This window comes from Triturus cristatus, chromosome 3_1, assembly GCF_964204655.1.
Source record: "Triturus cristatus chromosome 3_1, aTriCri1.1, whole genome shotgun sequence".
NCBI classification, from domain to species: domain Eukaryota; kingdom Metazoa; phylum Chordata; class Amphibia; order Caudata; family Salamandridae; genus Triturus; species Triturus cristatus.
Genome location: NC_140583.1, coordinates 1,120,500,145 through 1,120,521,968, shown reverse-complemented (window position 1 = coordinate 1,120,521,968; position 21,824 = coordinate 1,120,500,145). Strand labels below are relative to the sequence as shown.

The 21,824-nt window shown below is 43.2% G+C and overlaps 1 protein-coding gene across 1 annotated transcript in view; it reads right to left on the bottom strand.

The window, feature by feature from the left end:
- The window catches only part of LOC146861608 (contactin-associated protein-like 5), a 1,183,739-nt gene that overhangs the window by 521,695 nt on the left and 640,220 nt on the right, over positions 1–21,824 (bottom strand). The window contains exon 9 of the mRNA XM_085646457.1: positions 6,894–7,043. Within this exon, the coding sequence (XP_085502583.1) occupies positions 6,894–7,043 (150 nt within the window). The remainder of the gene's footprint in view (positions 1–6,893; positions 7,044–21,824) is intronic.

Sequence of the window (21,824 nt, the reverse complement as noted above, 5' to 3'; positions counted from 1 at the left end):
ATGCAAAGGAGTAGATAATCTGAAATGTCACAAAAATATGATGCTGTAGGCAGGCCAGTTCTTTAATAATATACTAAAATTATCTAAAACTAGTCATTTCAATCGTAAAGTCACGAAAATAGTTTACTATGCATCTATTTGCACCAATGTATTATTGAAGATGAGACAAGTGTCTTCAAACATGTCAGCTTTTATGTGTTTGCAAAATTGTATCCTATTATAGTATTCCGGCCTCATTTGTTATGCAAGGCACACTTGATACAAAAGCATCAGAGGCTGTAATTTGACCAAAGCGCACAAAACAAAAGGCACTGTACAAGTATTCTTGCTGTTACAGAAAACCAAAACACAGGGACACCTTAAGGATTTTAGGAGCCCCAGGCCACCATGTTGTTGAGGACCCCTCTTACAAGTAACTTTGAATTTGTGACCCATTGTTCACTGATTGAATTAGACCGTTACATTTCAAAAATGGTTAAAGAAAGAAGACAAATGAAAGGCAATTATTTATATAAAATCTGCAAGGACTCAGCCATGGATTTTAACATCCCTCTTTTTTTTGGAGCTGCCCTTAGCCTTGACCCACTTCCAGCACACAGACTGGATTTGAAGTGGAACATGGGCAACCCGCTACTTGCCAACATTCAATGATAAAAAGAGGTAAGGAAACAACATCACATGAACTTTAACCTGAACATGATATCACAGGAAATGACCATGCAACACAAGACTTGGAAGAGACTACAGGAAACGACAATGTGGCCTTTGATTCTTGGGTCATCACTATCGGGTGGAGGGACCAGGTTAATCTCTTAGGGTTACTTGATTGTGCACCATAAAAACATGATAGCAGATGAGGATTCCAAGCTCCATCCATTCTAGCTTTTGTTACCCGTTGCTTATTTATTAACCATACGTGGTCTTTGGCCCTACTGTTGAAACAAAGCAGACGCGGTAAGAAGGGTTCACAGGATTATTCCAATACAGCCCCACACTGTGTTCAGTCGCTGGTCAGGATTGCAATCTCGTTATGACCATTGGGAGCAGGGAAGGGTAGGGGTTAGGAATATGGAATGTTGGCAAGCCAATGGAAAAGGGTGGAGGACAATGGGTGCTCTCGCGCAGAGTCTGCAGAACGCCTTCCTGTTTTTGAATTCAAATTCCAGTTCACGAGTTCCTAAGAATTTGATATTATCCCCAGTGTAACTTCTAGCAATTACATTAGATTTTTCAAGTGAAGCACCGATTTTACCTACAAATTGCTGCTTCCATAAATTTTCATTAACAATAGTGAATGGGGAACCAGAGTCAGCCATTATGTTCATAGACACCCCACCCATTCTTATTTCCATCGCATGCACGATTCACCCTTGAGAGGAAGAAAGGCTTGTGGCTGGGAGAGATTCAATGAACTTAAGGTGCACATTTTGAATAATTGTGTGACGAAAACACTGTAAAAATGATGTTGGAAGAAAGTGTGCGAGTCACAGTGGGAGACGCGGTAAGAAGGGTTCACAGGTTTATTCCAATACAGCCCCACACTGTGTGCAGTCGCTGGTCAGGATTGCAATCTCGTTATGACCGTTGGTAGCAGGGAAGGGTAGGGGTTAGGAATGTGGAATGTTGGCAAGCCAATGGGAAAGGGTGGAGGACAATGGGTGCTCTCGCGCAAAAGAGCATTTGAGCCGATACTGTCACGCGCTGCTACCAGCGCGTGACAGTTTAACATGAAAGCATTACAACACCTACCCTTGCCTTTCAGTAATACTCATACCCTAAGTCTTAGGACATGTAGTGTACCCTTTCTAGTCTTTTCCGTACACTCAAACTAAACATGGTCTCTAGCTTCAACCTTCCACACACAATTGAACTCTACTTTTCTTTTCTCATGTTTCTTCAAGAGTAAAGAGGAGGGAGAGAATGAGCAAAAGAATAAATGAGAGAGGGATAGAAAGAGAAGGTAGTAAAAGAGGGGGTAGCATGGTAAAGGTTTATAGAACAGAAGAGATGAGAGGGAGACTGGGGCTTTCCGTATACCCCTGGGGGGCGCGACAGAATCTGAAGCTACGGCCCCCTAATGAGAAGCCGAAAAGATAGCGGCTATCTGGATGTATAGGGATACTAAAGAAAGCATTCTTCAAATCTATTACTGAGAAAAATTGTGCGGTTGGAGGAATCATCGTGAAGATGGCATTAATATCAGGTACCACAGGGTACTGGGGTACCACGATCTTATTGATCTCTCGTAGGTCAATCACAAATCGATAGGTATCAGCATAATCAGGAGTCTGTTGTACCGGGGCTCGTTTAAGAATCGGAAGAATAGGGCTATTACACGTGTTAGAGGCCGTTTCTTCCACTACTCCGGTTTTAATCAAATCATGAATGATAACCATTAGAGCTCGTTCCCCAGCAGGGGCAATTTTATACTGGGGAATTTTCGGCAACTGGGCGTTCTGTTTTAAAGTAATCGATACTGGGGGAATTTGCAAATGGCCCACATCGGTGTCTCCAGTCGCCCAGAGGGTTTTCGGGATGCACGCCAGTTCTGGTGGTAGAGATTCTGTTTTAGATAAGCATTGCGCGGAGAGGGGTGAAGGGTCTTTTATGGTCAAGTAAACCCCCTCCGGGGAACAATAGATGCGAGCATGCAATCTTTTCAATATGTCCATGCCTAAAAGGTTCTCTCCACACTGGGAGGTCAAAAGGAAAGGTGAGTTTATTGATACCGACCCCAGGGTAAGGGGAAGCGGTTGTGAGATGGGGCTTACCACCGGAGTTCCAGAAAACCCCACAGACACATTATTCTGGCCAGACAGAGCAGCCCCCGGGACTAGGGCACGTGAAACAGAACTGTTCATGGCCCCTGTGTCAACTAGGAACTTACCTGATGCGTTCAATAATCGTGCATGGACATAAGGTCCAGCTTGATCGATTGGAATCGACACCTGCCCCTGACTCTGTCTTTGGCTGTCCTATGCTTGAGAATAACCTGATCCCTCGCCTGTCATATAACCATCATTGTAATACTGCTTCCCCTGACCGTGATCAAAACAATTCTGACCAGTCTCACCTGTCGCCGAATGCTCTTGTCTCGTAGATCCCCCTCGCTGTCCACCAAAACGTCCCCTTACCCGACCTCTCGGAACACTGTTCTGTTCATATAATAACGGACACTGGGCTCGCCAATGCCCCTCCTGCTTACAGAAGGCACATTGATTTATGCCCAAGTCTGTCCGTCCTGTCGTCTGTGCCGGACCCGCCCCTCTTGGAGCAAAATTCTGCGACCCTCGCCCTCTTCCCCGTCCTCTCTCTACTTGCTGTAACAATACTCGAGTCTTCAAGTCCTTCGACTTCTTTTCTGTCCTGTCCTTGCTTTCATTCTCACGATGTTCATAATATTGAGCCATACTCAATATTGTCGAAGGGGTAGTAGTTGTCCAGGTGCTTTCAGCAGCCTGTAATCGAGCCGATACCTCCGGCAGCAGATTGGTCACGAATCGATTCACGAACAAACGTACCCCTCCTTCAGTGGCCAGGTCCTGTCCACTGAAGTCAATGAAAACTCCCTCAAATCTCGTAAAGAAATCTGATACACTCTCATCCTTCTTCTGCTTGCAGGCCGTCAACTTATCCCAATCCACCTTCCGGGGAGGGATCAGCGAATGCATATAATTTATTATCCTATCAGGAAGGGCCAATATTTCCGCCCGGGGCTTATTCCCTGGTTTACGATCTCTATCCCATTCCCGTAGCTGTTCCCAAGTTCCCCCAAATTCGGTTGCATGGTCCTGATCGTGTACCTGGCGCCAAATGTCCACCGGTACTAATAAAGCAAAGAATAGTTCAATGTCCGCCAACGTCATTACTGCAGAGGAAGCCGCTTCAGTAAGCTCTTTGTAATACGCGGTAGGATTCTTCCTGGGATCTGGTAACTGACTTTTTAGTGACAACACCTCACTTCGTTTCCAGGGGGTATACACCCATTGTTCCTGGAAATGCGCCTCCACTCTGGGACGAGTAACTACCCCGAGGGCGTCTACCACTTCCGTAACTTCTGGGTGGTAGATGGGGTGTACTTCCCGCATAGGGTACTGGGATAGCCCCGTAGGATTAGTCGACTGCAGACGGGTTCTATACGCCACCAAGGTCTGCACATTCCCATACACTTCTTCTGGGGTAAGGCGGGATCTATGGGTTTGTGTGACGATATCGTATAATATGGCCGGGGCCCTTCCCTCCGTGTGTACCTGTTCCCATAATGATAAAAGGCGGTTCGCCATATGTTCTAATGCATGCTTTTGCATTACCGGCTCGTAATCTCTCATGGTGCTCCAAATATCTGATAATGAATAAATGGGTTGCCGCATCCATTGGGATGCCTGTACAGCAATAGTTTATTTTTCTTCTGTTCCCAAAGCCGAACGAGTAAACAACCTTTTACCCTCAGCTAAGGGAACCGGACGTGTCGGAGTGGTGGCAGCTGCTACTGGCGTAGTACTCGCGGAGGAGGAGGGCAGGACAGAAGGGGAAGTCATTGACCCGGATGGCAGCTGTGTTGTCCCAGCTGCTGCGGCTGTTAACAGCGCTGGTAACATAGTAATCACCTCTGACACGGATGTGGACAGTCGGGAGAGTTCTGTCAAAGGAGAGGAACTGGGGGGAGCTGGAGGGGCTGAGGCCCCCGAGGTTCCTAAGGACGCGGCCGTGGCCGGAGCCGAGACTCCGGCCACCTCTGGATACAGCCGTTGAGGCACATAAGGAGGCGGTGGCCGTATATCCAGTAAGCCTTCTATCTCATCTTCAGCATTGGGTCGAGTCACATAGCTCTTATCTACCTTCAATCGGAATTCACGGTTCATACAGTCTATTCCCTTTTCTGCTCGAGACCTATCATCAGCTATGGCCTTCTGAGTCACGTTCTGTCCAGCCTTAGCCCTGGATTGCTTCTCCTCCCTTATCCTCCGCTGCTTGGATTCTTTCAGCCACGAACCCAGAGCATCAAACATAGCCTGACGGCTACGCCTGGAGAACAGTTGTTCCTGTAAGAAAGCAATTTTTTTCTCATCAAACGAGCCAGTCTTTCGCCATTGCAATTCTTCGTTACTTTTAGTATATTTATGCCACAGAGTACAAAACAATAAAGGGGTAATTCCATGCTTCACATACATATAGTGGCTAGGACTGCCTTCCGGCGGGGCAGGCTGACTCTCAGCCAGCCGAGAGTCACCTGTCCGACAGCAACAGCTAAAACAATTCAACTTACTAAAACAAGGCATGGTGATTGGTTCAATACAGACACAAATGACATAAACCACAACCAAGAGTTACAACCCTTACCACCACCATCAGTGAGCCAGTCTCACACTAATCCGTAATGTTTCCAACAATAGACATCCCCGACTACACCACAGATCCTCTCACTGCCTTCCTGGTTCACCACTGAGGCTTGTCCCGAGAAGGTCTGTGCCTCGCCGTGGATATGTCTCGTGGCTACCCAGCTCGGGTCGTGAGTCTCCCAGGTGCAATCGGGCTACATTCCGCGCGTGGTTTATCAAATCAGAAAAAAGGGCCCATCAAATCGTACCAAATGTACATGTACTTTCAAATCAATGCCCAGCCATATAATTCGGGCTTCAAATCAACAGTGGCACCGCTCTCCAGCGCCTGCCTCAAAATCAATGCACCGCCCTAGAGCCTGTGCTTCAAATGCAACTACACGCTCCACCTCGCGTGCTTCAAAATCAAAACGTGCACTGCTTATAATCAGTGCTTCAAATCAAAATTCTACTCACCGGGTGCACCCTGGTACCAATGTCCGTTCTTCGCTGCCAACTCCTCTCGACCAACACGGTCCGTTTCTTGGATTGAGCCCGTAGGACCCCAGTGAAGGGTGACTAGCAGCAGAGGGCATCCCACTCGAGCGCGCGGAGCGAAACCCTCGAGCTTGTCCTCCGCTCACCCGGCTAAGACGCCCTCGAACCTACCACCCGATTACGGGGGAGGTCAGACCCTATCACGGGGTCCCTTCGTGGTCGCCAACTGTTGTAACCAAAATTTCATCCCAAGGGCCACACTTACCGGTGGCCCGCAATGTAAGTCAAATAATGAGCAGTTGGCAACGTAGAAGGTTCAAGCGTTTATTGGCCAGACAGAAAACTCTACATAGAGGAGCCTCATCGATCCTCACCCAGGAGGTGCGCCGAGGAAGACTGCTGGCTCCTTGACAAACTCATACTTTTATACATTATCATCGCAACATACAAAGCCTTACAAGTGGAAAAGTACCAGCCCGTCCAGGCGCTCCTAATGAGCTCATCCTATATCTAGTTTCAGCGATACAAAAAGGGTTACTATCTTTAAGAATAGAAGGTCGGCCGGGTGAATCCCTTCTCGTCCCAGGTTCAGAAGGAAATTTGCTTGGTACTCCCTTTGAGCAGATGTGACCTTGCTTCTCAGTCGTAAATACAATTCAGCCTGTCTTCTAAACTGGTGTGTGCTAAATGAGGAAAATATGGGTTCAGAGAACCACGTGATCGTAGTTCCTACACGACGAGAGAGTTAAGGGCCAAGATGGCCGCAGTCCTGTTTTTCGGCCCTTTTCGTCGTACTAACTTATAATGACGAAGAGGGGCCTTATTACGGGACTAAATCAAATAAGCTAATTTTAGTTACGCTATGCTAATCATATATTTTAATTTGAATCCTTCAGAAGAGAAAAGAGATGAATTATGTTACTTTATACACTATACATGTACCTTTTCTAGTTAGATAGCATGGTTTAAGAATACATTTATTTAAAATGCCACTTCACTAATATCTCCCAGAGGGCTACAAACAGTGGCTGGCTCATGGCTTCTCTTTACACTAAAGGAGCTGGTCTGTTCACTCACCTCCAAAATAGTAGCTGTCTCCCGAGTAAATCTGCAGCAGATTGTTTGCATCAACTGGAGATGGGACGCCGTTATCTAGAGTAAGGGTTATTCGCTGTCTTCTGGCATTTATGTTAACCATGTGCCACAGGCCATCATTGAGATCCACACCTAGAAAACACCATAGTTAAAACAATAGTTAAAATCAATTAGCTAAGAAGTGCGATTTTGCAGATGATCACGCACACATGAAAAATGAAAAACATTTATGGAGTATTATTTAGACTCCCTTCTGTACAACTGCTTATCTCTATACATTATACTGGTGTAAAGAATCCTAATATGCAATGGTGGTTGGTGCATTTTGAAAATAAAGTGGTGTAAACACTTTCCCAAAACTTGCACAATGCAAACATGTACAGGTGCAAATCTGATTCACTCCATAAGGGCCCAAGGAGTTGTCTCCACTCTGGAAATGTAAAAAAAAGGGGCAAACAATACATCTTGGGGCATATGTATCAAAGAATGCATTTGCGATTCTCAAATAGCGATTTTTAGAGATTCGCTATTGAGAATCGCAAAATAATATGTAGATAAAAATTAGCAATTGTTTTGCGATTCCTTTACATTCCTTAATTGCGACTCGCAAATTGCGAGTCGCAATTAAGAAATGTCTTCCCATTCATTCCTATGGGCCGAGAGGCCCATAGGAAGGATTGGGAATTTCGCGTGCAATTTCAATGGTGCAAGGGTTCCAAAAGGACACCCTGAGTACCCCTGAAATGTGCATGTATGTGTGTCACATGGCACTTTGAAAAAAGCAAAAAAGTGTTTTTTAAAGGAAATCGCAAATTACCACCAACTTGAAGTTGGTGATAATTTGCGATTCCTTAAGGCAATATCACAATGTGCGATGCCTACTAGCATAACATTTGGAGAATCGCAAATTGCGATTCTCTATATGCTTGCGCAAAATAAGGAATCACAATTTTTGCGATTCCTTATTTTGCGAGTAGGTATTTGTCTACCTACATAGCACACAGCTAAATTGCGAGTACAGATGCTGAAATTCTGCGAATTTCAGCATTTGCGAACGCAATTTAGCTTGATCAATCTGGCTCCTTATGCCAAAATTTAAACACAGATTTGCGAAGAAGCCATAGGCTTAAATGAGACTTAAGAAGCCCATAAGGCTCAGTTTTGAGTCCCCTACTGTTCAACTGTTCATCTGGCGGATGTAGGGGAAAGATGTGGCTTGACCATATTTTGTTTTGCAGATGACACTCAGATCATCTCTACATTGTCACTGCACAGAATCATGTACCCTTTGCTTTTCTCCCGGGCTTGAGTCTCACCTCCTCATGGATGAACAAAAACCCACTCAATGAGGATAAAACAGAGGTAATGATACTGAGCAAGACCTCCTCTCTGGGGCCCACAACATTGGCCGGGCTCTCTTGGGGTTCTGCTGACTCCATCCTCAAAGGTCAAAACATGGGATTCCTGCTTGATGACAAGCTTTCTATGCAACCACTGGTGACCAAGGTGACTGCCACTTGCTTTGCTGTACTGTAGTGTAGTTCCTTAATACCCTTCATGCAGGACCTGCACAGTTTACGGATAATATAAACTGTGGATCTGGTGGCAGACTGATTCTGTACTCCCCTGCCGAGTATGTTAGCCTATTTTTGCATTATCTAGCTCACAGTGACACTAGAATCTCCTTTTATCAGACAGATTTGTTTTTGGCAACCTCAGAACACAACAAACCCTGATTCCTCAGACTCGTGGAAACAAAATACTACTTTTCACCCAGTGCTTCCTCTTTTTCTCTCAGAGAGATTCATAGAAGAAACAGTTGGGCGTGTTTACAATAAGAATTTATTTTACCGTTGTACTTCTCATATAAAATATATGTGCTGCTACAACTGTAACACAGTAGCAGAGATATAGAATCAGCAGTACAGTGAATAAAGAGGAATAGTACAGCTCTACCATATTTCAATAGTCATGAACATATACATGAATATAAAATGCACTTATAAAAATAAAGTGCCTACTCCTAAGATGCCTGTCTAGATGTACCTGAGTGTACCTAGCATGTGAGTAGGTGCTAAAGAGCTACTAAGCCTAAGAGCCTAATAGTCTAATAGCCTAATAGTCTAAAAGCCTGAGAGCCAAGAATCCCACTAGGGTTTAATCGAACCCCATTACCTGAATAGTGAGAGTGTGGGACTTTGTCCTGGACTTGAGTTGGACACCCCGCAAGGGATGGTCGTACCACTGTCAGCTGGATCGATTGCATGTCAGAGCTGCAGAGTCTCTGGTCAGTGTGTCGGCCTTGGATTCTCGGTTCCCTCCTGTCTACTGATAGCAAGGGGTGCTGTATTTATACACTCAATGTGCGTGTGTTAGCCATTGTTTAGTATGAGGATGACGTTGGGGATCAAACCTTTGTGCGGAGATAGGAGAGGTGAAGTATGCCCCCTGGAGAGTGTTCTCATAAATTATTCATATGTGGTAAGGATGACGTCTTAGCAATATCCATCGGGCAAAATCCACCCTCGTCATGGAACTAGGTGAAAGGTTTAGTCCTTAAAAGGCGTCAGTCCTTATAAGGCTTTAAGTCCCTATAAGGCATTCTGTCCTTATTTGGAGTTATGTCCATATGAGGCTCGTTCATACGAAATGAAGGGGAGATGATGTAGGGAAAGACTATGATGTTCTCTAAACCTATATTGGGGTACCGATATGAAATATAACAGTACTTAAGTGACTAAGAAAGATGATTTGGATGATCCCCGTTCTAGCTCAAAGGACTGTGATACAGGCCTTAAATGTTTCCAGACTGGACTATAGCAATGTGTTATACCTGGGCTCTGACAAGGCAACGATTCATCAGTTGCAGGTAGTACAGAATGTGATTGCAACACTTCTGTACCAACTTCCACAATTTGCATCTGTCTTTCATCTTCTCCATGAGCTCCACTGGCTCACATTGTCTAAACACATTAAATTGAAAACCTTATGGTACATGTTCAAGGCCAAGGCTGGACTGGGACCTCGTTATATTCAGGATCTGGTGGTGCACTATCAGCCAACTCGAGCCTTGATATCTATGAATCAGGCATTGTTTAATGTCCCCAGATTCCACCTAGCCTGTATTAAAGGGAGCTCTTTCTCTTACTTAAGCCCAAAATTATGGAACTCCCTTCCAGAACACCAGAGGACTTGTACATCATTGCTTGCTTCTTATGAAGGTTTGAAGACCTGGCTTTTTTAATCTGCGACTTCATAAATTCTCCACCTTAGAGCTTCTGCGCCGGGAACACCCTGTGGATAGCTGTGCATGTCACAAATCTTTAAATAAATAAATAAAATATGAAATAATCCTCTACTTTATGCTGTCCTAATCAAGCTCACCTCTCCCCAATGATACCGGGGGACTCATCTTCTCTAAAACAACTCAAACAAAATAATAATAAATCAGTGCATTTTAAGTACTCTTCCTTTAAAGGGATGGCTAAAAAGCCATTACCTCCTCATCTTCCTTACTCGTCCCATTCCTTAATAATGGAGTGACTGTGCCCATTCACTCCTCTATCTTACCCTTGTAAAGCGGTCTTCTCTATTAAAAGAACTTCATGATGTTTAAACCCCTCCTCTTCCTCCAACTTCCTGTTTTTACTTTTGTGTGCCCTTCCCTTGTAGGGCTCTTGAGGCATTTGTGGTGGCCGTGTGCCATGTTTTTGGACATGTTATTTGCACAGAAGTGTGGCACTCCCTCAGCGGTTGCTTGGGCAGTGCATGCTTGCTTCCCTTCGAGGTTTGCTGGCAGCGATTCTGTTTGGATAGTTTCACTGGGTGCTTTAAGGCTGCCTAGGCACCGTTGTTTATTTGCCTTTGGTAATGGGGCATTGCAAGCTATTTTGGCCATTTTCCCGGAGCCGCTTGAATTGGGAACTACTACCGATTGATTTTGGAAGCTGCATAGCTCCCAGATGCTGTCTATTGTTTTCCCTAGATGCCGCGTGTGTAGCAATCTCTCACTAAGATCAGCTTTAATTGTTTGCATCGAGTGCTATGTCTCGCTACACAGGCTTGACCCCAGGGGCCAGTGTCTGTTGCAAACTGATTTCTGGGGACTAAACTATGCATATTGGAGTTTGCAGGAATGCAGTACACACACTTACTTTCCTTTGTGTACTTACATGTTCCTGAATGCAGCTGCCTCATTCTTTGGACTCATACTGGGCAGTTGTTTGCTCATGTATGTCACAATTGGAGAACTGGGAATTACAGAGGTCCTTCTTATCATTTTTTTCTCGCTACCTGAAGAGTCTATTCTCTGTCTGATTCTGGTACATTTATTTGTTCAGGCAATTATATTGTTTTCCCTTGCATGCCCTAGGAGTATTTATTGATACCTGTTTCTGTCATACTCTGTCTCCTTGTGCGTTTTTTGCTGGACTCACCATGGCAAGCACTCTTCTGATAGACTACTTCAAGTTGTTCAAGAGGATAGTTATAGACATCATTCACCTTCTATGTCTGTGGCGCATCTTAAGATGACGGTGCAGAAATCATCAGATACCTGCAATAAACAGCATGGCAAAAGTAATTTGTCTCTTTCTCCTAGGTCCTTGGAGTGATCTCTTCAGGTGGTCTCCTCTTCTTCATCTGAATCGTTTTGGGCATTCCCAGATTATGATAAAAAGGAGGTTGTTTTTCCCTCAGAATCTTCTTCCAGAGGAAAATACATTAAAGGAGAACTTGGAGCCTGCCATTTCTTACCTTTTATCTAATCTCCAGCTTCATCAGGATGATGATCAGCCCAGTACTAGTGGAGACTGGTTCAGGCTAGTCCAGAGACCATCAGTCCCTAGATGTACCTGTAAGTCCTGCTATCAGAACCTGCTAAAATGAGAATGGGGACATCTTGAAAGAGTCCCGGTGCCTAGGTACATGGGGAGACTTTATCTGTTGGCACATGTGAGAAGTGAATTGCAGCTGGTCCTGATACTTGAATCCCCTCCCCTCTAAACTCTAGGAAGCCTTCTTTGTTACTGAAGATGTCACCTTACCTGATCCTGTGGATAGAAAAGCAGTGATGGCCCAGAAAAGAGAACATGCTGGTCTAAGCTTTTCGTTAGAATTTGAAATACATATGGTGTATACTTCTCAGCCATTAGTTAAGGATTTCCAGTCTCCCTCTTCAGCAATCCAGGAAGGTGAGGATTGTTTACATGTCTTGGGCTGTATGGAGATCCAGGCAAAGTTCTATTTGGATATCACTTTCGATCATTTAAGAGCATCTGCCATCACCTCAGCAACTGCAGTGGCAGCAAGATGACATTTACATTCACAAAATTGGAAGATGGATGTGGCTCGAAAAAAACTTTTTATTAAGGATGCTTTTTTCTGGTAACAGACTATTTGGTGATGAATTGGAGGATGTTCCCAAAAAACATTTTAAGAGCCAGAAGCATGTCCAACGTTTCGACTGAAATAAAAGAACTGGGATGCTGGCAGAAAAAGTTCTGATCTGTACAGGAGACGTAGAACAGATTTCCAACAGAGCTGGACTCAGCTTCAAGGCAAGCCTTCTCAGGCTTCTGTTTCCTACCGTACACCGATTGTGAAGCTGGTTCAAAGCAGCCCTGATGACTACATTGTACCCTCCCTTAGTCCTGTAGGGGCAGGCTCTCCCCTTTTGTTCCTTTCCGAAAGTATGGAGGACCTTGATTGACAACAGCTGAGTAGTACAGGTGGTGTCACGGGATTATGTACTACAAGTCTCTCCAGAGTTTTGAGAACCTAGCTAAAGAAGGAGGCCATAATCAAAGTCCCTATGCAGGAGAGGGCCTTGGGTTGTTATTCTCAAGTCTTTCTGGTCAAGAAAATAATGGGTGATTTTCATATGATTATAGATCTCCATTACCTAAACAAGTACAGTCAAGACATTCACTTCAAGATGAATACTTTGCAGCGGGCAAGTCTTGTAGTCTCTGCAGGTTTTTTTCTTACAAAGATAGATCTCCAGTATGCTTACCTGCATGTTCCAGTGGCGGGTGCTTCATAGAGATTCCGCAGATTTCTGCCTGGCTTGCACTACTTGCAATTCTGAATACCTCCCTTTGCCTAAAGTCATCTCCTTGGATTTTTACAAAGATCCCTGCACCAGTGATTCTTAAGGTGTTATCATACACCAGCATCTAGATGATGTGTTACTCCAGGCTCCATCTCATCCGAAGGCCCTCTCAGACACAACCAGGAGTGTGGAGACTCTGCAATATTTCAGCTTTCTTATCACCTGAAATCCCTGCAGGTTCCATCCCAAACAGTGGACTATATTGGGGCACTCTTCGACACACGATTGTAAATGATTTTTTTTCCTGATACTAGGCGTGCCAGACTGAGAGCTTTCATTCGGACCTTGGTCCAGAAACCAGAGGCATCAGCAAGGGACTGGCTACGACTTCATGGGTAGATGGTGAGCACTCAGTCTTCTTGTGGCGTGTTAAAAGATATGATTGTGGCCCTTAGTGGTTTTTTTTTCCAATCAGCAACTTTGGCCATTATTCCACGGTCTCGACTTTATCTAGGCAATGTGGTTCATCATATTCTGATCAACTGGTATCCTACACAAGAGAATCATAATGATATGATTTCAATGTCTACTTCAGTCCATCAGGAACTCCAGTGGTGGTTGACCCCTCCTTCTTTTTTAAGTTATATCCTCAAGTTTTTCTCCAGTTCTGCAGCAAGCAGGGGAGTTTCAGCAGAGGGCCTTTTTGCCTCCTTCCAGAACACCAAAGTCCCTCTATTTTTTATATGGTTTCAAAAACAGAGGACGGGGGTACCAATGCTCTGACCAGTCCCTGGCCTCCAGGCTTCCTGTACACCATCCCTCCTATTGCCCTGATTCCCAGGTTTTTGGAGCATCTCCTGAGAGATCCTGTAGAGGTGATTCTGGTTCACCCTCTTTGGGTCAAGCACCTTTGGTTCCTTCTTCTTCAGCTTCTGTCTCTGGCCGGGAAATGGCTTCTCCTTTTGACCCCTTCTCCTCTCCGTCAGCCTGGCCAAGGTTAAACTCTCAATTTGAAGGTTGAGAGGGCACGTTTCCTATAGAAAGGTTTCTCTATATCATTATATTGTTTCCTTCATTTATCTAGGGGACCTTCCACAAATAAAGCGGATGAACATTATTGGCAATGCTTTGACCATGCGTGTAAGGAGAAGTCTTTGCCCCCTATTTACATTCCCACTGAGGATATTTTTCAGTTCCTCCAGGAGAGATGTGACAAGGGTCTGTCTGTTTCTACTCTCAAACTCCAGTAGTTCTTCATTAAAACGTTTAGATGCCTTTGAGAAAATGTGTCATCCACTGAACTTCTGGCATCTCAATTGTTTAAGACTAATTAGATTTTGAGGCCTGTGGTCCATTCTGCTATTTTCTACCTGGGATTTGCCATGACTCTTTCCCACCTACAAGGCGGACCTTATTAGGCTTTCCAGGAGGTATCCCTCAAATGTATCACATTTAAAGTTTTCATTTTGGAGGCCATTACCTCTGAAAGGCAGCGTGGGGAGTTAAACCCTCTGTTGTGCTGTCCCCCATACTTGAGAATCTTTGACGATAGGGTAGTTTAATCTCTCAATCCAAACATTCTCCCATAAATCAATTCTTCTTTTCATCATAACCAGGAGGGTGTGCTGGCAGTTCTCCCTGAGGGGGCCTCTGCTTCTGATTCTTTGCTCTCTCTCCTTGATGTTGTGAGGACCCTTAAGATGTACCTTACCCCTTCAGCTGAGTCTCGACAGTCTGAATCTCTGTTTCTGAACGTTGGCCCTGAAAAAAGAGGTGAAAAACTGTTTTCAACAATATTGGCAAGATGGGTCAAGTCTGATAATTTTCCAGCTCATGCAGCTGGCAGTGTAAATATGCCTCGTGTGATCAAGGCTCACTGTACCTGGGGCATGGTGGCTTCCTGGGTGAAATTTTCTGGAATTTCAATTAGAGATATATGTAAGGCTGCTACGTGGACATCCCCTTCCACCTTTATCTCACATCATAATCTCCTCAATATTGCACAAAGGTCTGAACTTTTTTTCAGTTCTCATATCCTGCAGGTTCCTTTGAATAAGTAAGGTGCTGCAATGTATGATTGTTCATGAATGATACTTTCAATTTCTGTATCTAAGCATTGTTACAAATATATTGGATCGAATAACAATTCATTCCTTTCTTCTATTGCTGCTGTTTTATTGTCTTTTGTATTTCATGGATGTTGCTGAGAGTTTGATTGGTTGGGCATTTCTCCATTAGTAAGTAATGGAACGAGGTTAGGAAGATGTGGTGGTAATGCCTAGATTACTTATCGGTAGCCTTCATTACTCTGATTCTTCCTTACTCACCCAATTCCTTACACCCCTCCCATTCTCCCTTTCTTTCAGCTTGTGTTTGTAAAGAAACTGGAAGTTGGAGGAAGGGTAGCGGTCTATACATGATGAAGTTTTTTTTCATAAAAAGAGAAGACAGCTTTACAAGGGTGGAATAAGGGAATGAATGGGCTTACTCACTCCATTAGTTAGGAATGGGATGAGTAAGAAGGATCAGCGTACTGAACATTAATGGTAAAGGATCCAGGCATTAATATTGCAGACAATTAAAAAAATCATCTTGTTATGCAATCTTGAATGACGCATTGTGTTTTCGAATGATGTTTCCCATTCAGCCTCTTCCATGTAGATTCATAGCAAACAATTACGAGTCAAAACTTCATGGAAGTGACAGGGTGGGAAAATGATAAATCACATAGAACTTGCTGTCTAATGACACAGACACCAGATGTTGACTTGGCAGATCTTACAATGATCATACCACCCAGGTTACAAAGACTTCACAGGTTCAGTAAGGTTATAGGAAATCTACAGTATTAGGCCTCGGGCAGCATAAATGACTAAGTCATAAAAAGCATGGCAATATAAATTAGAATTTGCCTCCACACAATTCATGGATTAACAGCAACAAAAGTAAGTGCCCTTTTTTGTCACTAAGGAGAGGGAATGAGCAGTAATCTCTTGAACTCAGAAAATAATCTTCGCTCCAATATGTCCCTTACCTAAATTTTGAAAGCAACAATAATTTTGACTGCAAACAACAGCCTATGAGTTGCAATAAATTCACACATTTTGCCATGCAATGCATGCTATTAACTGTGGATAAATGAAATCACATTATCAAATTTTGTAATTAAAAAAAAAGTTTGGTTCCACGATTCTGCCTCATATGTCATGAATTAACAGCCACTTGAACAAGTGCTCTATAATACTAAGGGGGAAAAATTCACCAATATGTTTTCTGAAATCAGCAACAGTTATCACACATAGGTTGCATAACTTGGTTTTAGGACGTGAAAGAGCACCTACTTAATGGCACATCGTACTTTATTGTACTTTCATCAGTATGTAGCACTTTATCGAATAGTTTGTTTGCACTTGGCTATGTTAGCACACAGAGCATAGCTATTTGCACCCAGTGTAAAGAGGTGGGCCAGCTTGTGCATCTTATACTCTAGTAAGCACTTTAACTGTCAGTTTTGTTATTTGCTTTTAATATCTCTGTGAGGTCTAATTTTAATATTGCATTGCAGGCATTGCTTTGAGCCTTAAGCTGTTAGACTGCTCCAGTGTTACATGGGGAGTTTTATTTAACTCAGCCTCTGCATGTTTTTAGAGGTTTTTTTTAAATTTTGAATTGTGTTTGTAAGGAGTTATCACCCAAATATATTTTGCAAATTCTAATTTTGTGGTCTGAAGCAATGCTTTGACAATGTTTAAAATGTAAACATTTTGCTATGTTATATTTATGTCGGAGAATAAAAATCATGTCTCCTCAAAAATGCATACTGTAACTTTAAATATGAAATGTTCTATTCAGTATATACATGTTGGGGTTCCATATTTCAACCCATATTTACCACTTTAAAATATGAACAGATCTGTTTTATATGCCAATATAGCCATTCATACCAAGAATGCCTTTATATGCCAGAGATAATCACCTCAATGCCAAGGATAACTACACTTATGTATTCGTGGAATATCCTATACATTGGTGCCATTATGCAGGGCTGGACTGGGAATCCAAAGCTGTCCTGGCAATTTTGTGGGACTGATGGTTGGGGAAAACCATGCAACCTGTGATGGGCACCCCATGGTGCCTGCCACACTGTGCATGATGGTAAAGAGGGGTCCCATGGGTACCCCCACGGGCCACAACCATAGGCCTCCGGGTGAAGGGGGGAACTATAGGGCCCCCAAATTCAGATTCTGACAGTCGTTTCGTGTCGGGCAGACCGATTCAGAACGGCTGTCAGAATCGGTCATCATAATCGCTTGGTCGGAAACCGTGTCCATAGAGCTGTATGATTTGGCTCCGAATGACTTGGGCTGCCTGAATCCCATTCGAAACCGGATTGGACAGCCCGAACGGTTTCCTTGCATTGTAATCGGTCGTTCGAAAATCTATCCTATTCGGTCGGAAACATGGGTTCCGAATTGGATTCTCAGATTCTGAATGCCGTTCAGAGCCTTTCCAAACAACAACATAGTCGGCCCCTATGTCAAACATACTGACATATTATATATTTAAGCATGTACCCAAACATAGGCACATGAACAAAGATACAGTCGCACATGTATTCATATATCACACCCCATCTTCCCAGTCCTGCAGCACCGTATTTCTATGTATGGGTGTCTCATCCACTCTCATAGGTCATGGCACTACTACTCTTGGTCCTGCTTATCTGATAAAAACATTACTATTGTCATTGCATGCTGACTGTGCACTTCCGCTCCTGCCACGGCATGACAGACTCTGTTCTCACTCTTAATGTGCATAAGAATGTAGAGCCTTCTACTTTGCCAATAACTACAAAGTAACAGTGCACAATGATTTACAGTATTGCAGGCCCTATACTATAAATCAAACTAACTGTGAGGTTAGGGCCATGCCATTGCCTGCCTGGCTTTTTGAAGCATGGGTGAACAGTAGACTGATGACAATGTACTAACCCAAGCTCTGTAACAGAAGACTTGTGCCCAATAAAGCATAACACTGCATTTGTGATGGATGTCTTAGTCCATCATGTATGCAAATTTTAAATTGCACTTTCCTGTCACTTTGAGGGCCTGGAGCCACTCTGTACCCCGTACACGCACTGTTCACATCCATCAACGCGAGCCGGCCAAGCCTAAAATGCAACAACAATTTTCTGGTCTCAGTGGAAAATGATTCAAAGGAACAGAATTTAGCACTGCCCCATACAACAAGAGTAATATATATATGGAATAAAATGATGTAATCTTTTATTATTATTTATTATTATCATACACAGTATGTATTTGTGAAAAATACATTAAATATGTATTATTTTATATTTGATAATTGTAGATCAAAATATCCAATTAATAAGGAATGTGTGGTCCGGTGTATGAATGTTTTGCGAACCATTAATCAGTCGCAAACTGATTAGCTAATTCGAAATGTGTGCTTTGCAATGTGCAAAAGCAAGGCATTGGCGCTTTCAGTAATTCAGCTCCATGAACCGAATCCACGGCGAATCAGAAGTAAATTAGCGAATCACAGGCTGCAGTTTTCAAATAGCCATTCACAAATGATGTGCCAGATTTCCAATTAGTGAAAGTCGCAGAACAATTGCAATTCGCCACTAAGTGGACGCATGTAATAACCAATTGCAAAGTAAACAAGAAATCTCCCAGACTGGAGTTCACTTTTTCAGAAATGCAGATCCATGTGCGAAGTAGAGGTGAATGAGAAATTTGGTGTCACAATAAACGAGAATGAGGAGGAAGGAGAGAGTAATCGGCCAGCATGTCACCCTTTTTGAACAAATAGTGGAGGAAGTATACATTATATAGCCAAGTGCTGTTGGATTTAATTGACGAAATGAAACTATATTTGCCAAAAATACCAAATGTAGTCAGAATATAGTTGTTCATGAGGCCGGTCATGTGTTCCATAAATCTACTGACCTCTGGAAGTTGCTAAGGCACAGATGTTGGAGAGGCATTTTGAAAAAAAAAAAAAAAACCCAAGGAGATGATGGACGGAGCGCTGAAACTTTTCAGACACTCATCCCCAGTCACAGATCTGAGTTGAATCCATCATCATTCTTTAGCTCACTCTGCCACCCCAGTTCAGACCCACCTATATGCAAATAAGTCTTGACCCTGTTCCTCATGGGAACAATCCAGCCCGAACTGCCAAGCCAGGTCCTTCCTGGACTGGAAACAAGCATCCTAGGACCAGTATCGGGGTATCACCCCGGCATCAGCCAGGCTAGCTTGAATTTAGTGGCAAAGTGAGCAAGGGACACAGTGCAGTACACAATGCATTTTAACATCTCTGTGGAGAGAATGTGGGCCAACGGCTCGGGGGTCGACCTCGAAGCTGGGGAACCGGGTTCGAGTCTCGGTAGGGACATTCAACATTTTGTGATTCTGGACAAATCACTTAATCTCCCCGTGCCTAACAAAAATGAATGTGTCCGTCTGTAACATAACTGGTGCTCATGTAAAGCGCTCTGATACCTTTGTGTCTAGTTTGTGCTATATAAAACTCCACACAAAAAAACCCATGTGTTTACAGCATTCATTGACGTACTGTTACTTAGAAAACACGTTCAAGCAATATTTTGAAATTTAAAACAGGATTTACAGGACAATGTGGTAAAATTCCATCATGCACTACAAATTCCACAAATTATCGGTTATGTGGACAATACGTCAAGCATCAGACACTGAACAGCTATATACAAACCTTAAAATTTAACACTCACTTAACATACAAGTGGGTGAAAATTCAGTGTTTGATCACATGCCAGCTGTCAAAATATTCTGGCAGTACCCATGATTACTTTGATTCAAACAGTGTGCCATGCATGAATGTCTGGCAAGCGGGGAGCACAGAGCATTGTGTCTGTTAGATAAGTTCTAAAACTTTACACCAGTGAATATTCCACACCCAAACCTATCATAGAGGTTGAGGTTTGATGATTTCCCTCCTAAGAGGCAGTGTGTATGCCATCAGGTTATGGCTTCCAACCCTATATCTGCATCCCTATTCAGCAAAGGAGCCGAGATACAAGATTGATCACAAAACCTGGGTCCATGGCTGAAAGTAAATCTGTACTGTTGAAGAGAAGATACCATTACCTTCACATGTGTGCTGGAGCTTTGTAGGACGCCCCTGAGACCTGATACAAAATGACTGCTTTTTGTGTTGTTTAGCATAGCATTGCAACAAGATGAGGACTACTTATAGATCTAGACAATGATGACTGAGAGTGAAGTTTCATTGTCATCATTCAATGACGCACAGAGTGCAGTTACTGCTTCGGGTATAGTCTCCATGTGTATGGCCATTCCTTTTGTACATCTCTAACTGCTAGAATCCTTTTCTTAAATGCACGTTTTATGCTCCTGGCTTGCTTTGTTATGACCCACACATCTTTCAACTGTCTGAACTGCTGAAATGTTACGATAGAACCCTCCACAATGCTGGGGGTGATGATATACCTTAATGACCCTCTATTGTTACTTGCTTTGATGGTAGGTCTGCCCCTTCTCATTTCTCAGAGTTGATGCAAACAAGATGCCAGTGATGCCTGTAGCCTTCAAGGTTTTGATGTTTTTGTTCTGTGTATATATTGGGCGCCTGTGGTACAGTTGGAATCATCAATGGGCCGGCAGCAGATGCATCTAAGCGTTTGTTGCACAAACCACCTCCCTCATCTCCAAAAATTCATATATCCTTTTCTACCGCCGCTTCTACAGTGGGTCTGTAAGAAAACTCATAGCTTATGGCCAGATGCATCAAAGGGTTTTGCCCATTCTCTGTCTATGGGAAAATGTGTTCATGCATATGGCCCTTAGTGTCTTATAAGGAATGCATGATTTCAATGCAGATTTATTTTTGTAGCTTTGACTACAAATTTAAATTTGAATTACTTTATTCAATCTAGTGTTTGTAAAATTATCACTAAACATGTAGAACATTCAAACAAAATAAGTTAAATTTGCAGGTGAGCCACTGAACCGCATGTTCTGCTTTGCAATATTCCAGTTACATGTGTAACAAGGCAAGAATCATTGGACATAATGCACTAAGCATTTTAACGCTTGCAAAATGCTGTAATTCGATGGTTTGCAGCTGTTAAGATGTTTTTCATACTTACTAATCCCATTTTAGGAGATTGAAACGTTTTCCCAACTCCTAAAATGGTGTTCTGAATGGATACTGTTCAGTGTCTGGAAGGGACGTGTTGTAGGATTTACTTTCAAATACTAAAAGGAGATGGAGAGGTGTGGTGCAGAGGCCAGGACAGCTGACTTCGGAGCACAGGGCTCACAGGTTCAATCCCTGGCGCTGGTGGCAGCTCAGCTCAACACCATGTGACTCTGGGCAATAGAGCACTTAATTTCCACAACGGCCCCCAGCGCCTTGAGACCTGTAAGGGTGAGTAGTTTGCGCTTTACAAATACGGATGTATAAATCGATATCTAATGCATCAATGTTATGCGACCATAATCCAGTGGCAAAGCTTTGATTTTTTTACCAACACTTCAAAGGATGTTTCAACTGGTTAAAAAATAGAAAGGGTCACCTTGGACTCCCTTCCTTTTTTGAATGAAAAAGAAAGACTTTCCAAACAATTACTTTTCTTTTAAAATGTAGTCCCGTGAACTGGCTGGCTCTAAAAAATAAAGTTTACTTTATTAAATGCCATCAGAGACATGGTGGTCTGTTGACCCCAGCAGGCAACCACTGGCAAGTTGCAATCAGTATTTTGCGACCAGTAAACAGTACAATGTAGAATGTGTGATGTATGTTATTGTATTTGCAATATCTCACATATGTAG